General features: G+C 37.6%; 1 protein-coding gene across 1 annotated transcript in view; it reads left to right on the plus strand.

Moving 5' to 3' along the window:
- Window positions 1–934, plus strand: part of ACOT9 (acyl-CoA thioesterase 9) — a 29,225-nt gene that overhangs the window by 6,500 nt on the left and 21,791 nt on the right. The window contains exon 3 of the mRNA XM_010832548.1: window positions 650–820. Coding sequence (XP_010830850.1) covers window positions 650–820 — 171 coding nt within the window. The remainder of the gene's footprint in view (window positions 1–649; window positions 821–934) is intronic.

Consider the following 934-nt stretch of genomic DNA (forward strand, 5'->3'; position numbering starts at 1 on the left):
GAATGATACTGTGAATATTTTAGTTCCCTATCCCCTTGTGTCTCTCTCCTCTTCCACCTTAATCGTCTCTTCTTTTTCTTCCCTTTCTGTCTCCTTTTCATATTATCTTCCTCTTTACCTTTTGGTGTGCCTTCCAAACTTCTTTTGGATATACTCCATTTTTCCTCCTCTGTCTCTCTTTACTGAAATTGAAGGCAGAGAGAGAGAGAGAGAGCTGGGGCACAGAAAAAACGAGACTTGTCCAGGTGAGAAATGGGAATGTGGAGTTCAGTGGCCATGTTGTTCTTTAGTTCATTTACATATATATTAAAAAATATATATTTTTATTATGTCCATTTCTGTATTTTTAGTTTGATTTCCAAGATTCTATTCTTTCAATACACTTTTTGATGAGGGTGAATGTATCGTTCATTTGGATATATCTGTATCACTTATAAGTGTATTTTTCTTATCTACTAGGCTGAGAAATTTCAAAAGACATTTTTAATTTCACCAAGTGGCAGGTGGGAAGGGAGGGAAGGAAAAGGAGATGAGGTAGGTCCAGACCTGCTCTTTCCTCCTTTCATGGTGTCTGACTGGCCTGTATAGCACTGAAGTTGTGGGAGAGCAGGTTCCTGTGTTTCATGAAGCTTGTATCCTTTCTTCTCAGAGACCATGTGAAAGCAATGGAGGAAAGAAAACTACTTCATAGTTTCCTGGCTAAGTCACAAAAAGGACTGCCTCCTAGGACCATGAAAGACAGTTATATTGAAGTTTTCTTGCCTTTGGGCAGTCAGCCTGAATTACGAGAGAAATATTTGACTGTTCAAAACACCGTAAGGTAACACAGCGCTATTTTTGCTTGTGCCATTTGTTTTTATTTCCTTTCTTTGTTATAACTTTGAGATCCGTTCACTTATCTAAAATGTGTGATTCTCTGATTTTTAATATATTC

The sequence above is a fragment of the Bison bison genome, unplaced genomic scaffold (genome assembly GCF_000754665.1).
Source record: "Bison bison bison isolate TAMUID 2011002044 unplaced genomic scaffold, Bison_UMD1.0 scf7180017833525, whole genome shotgun sequence".
Classification (NCBI taxonomy): Eukaryota; Metazoa; Chordata; class Mammalia; order Artiodactyla; family Bovidae; genus Bison; species Bison bison.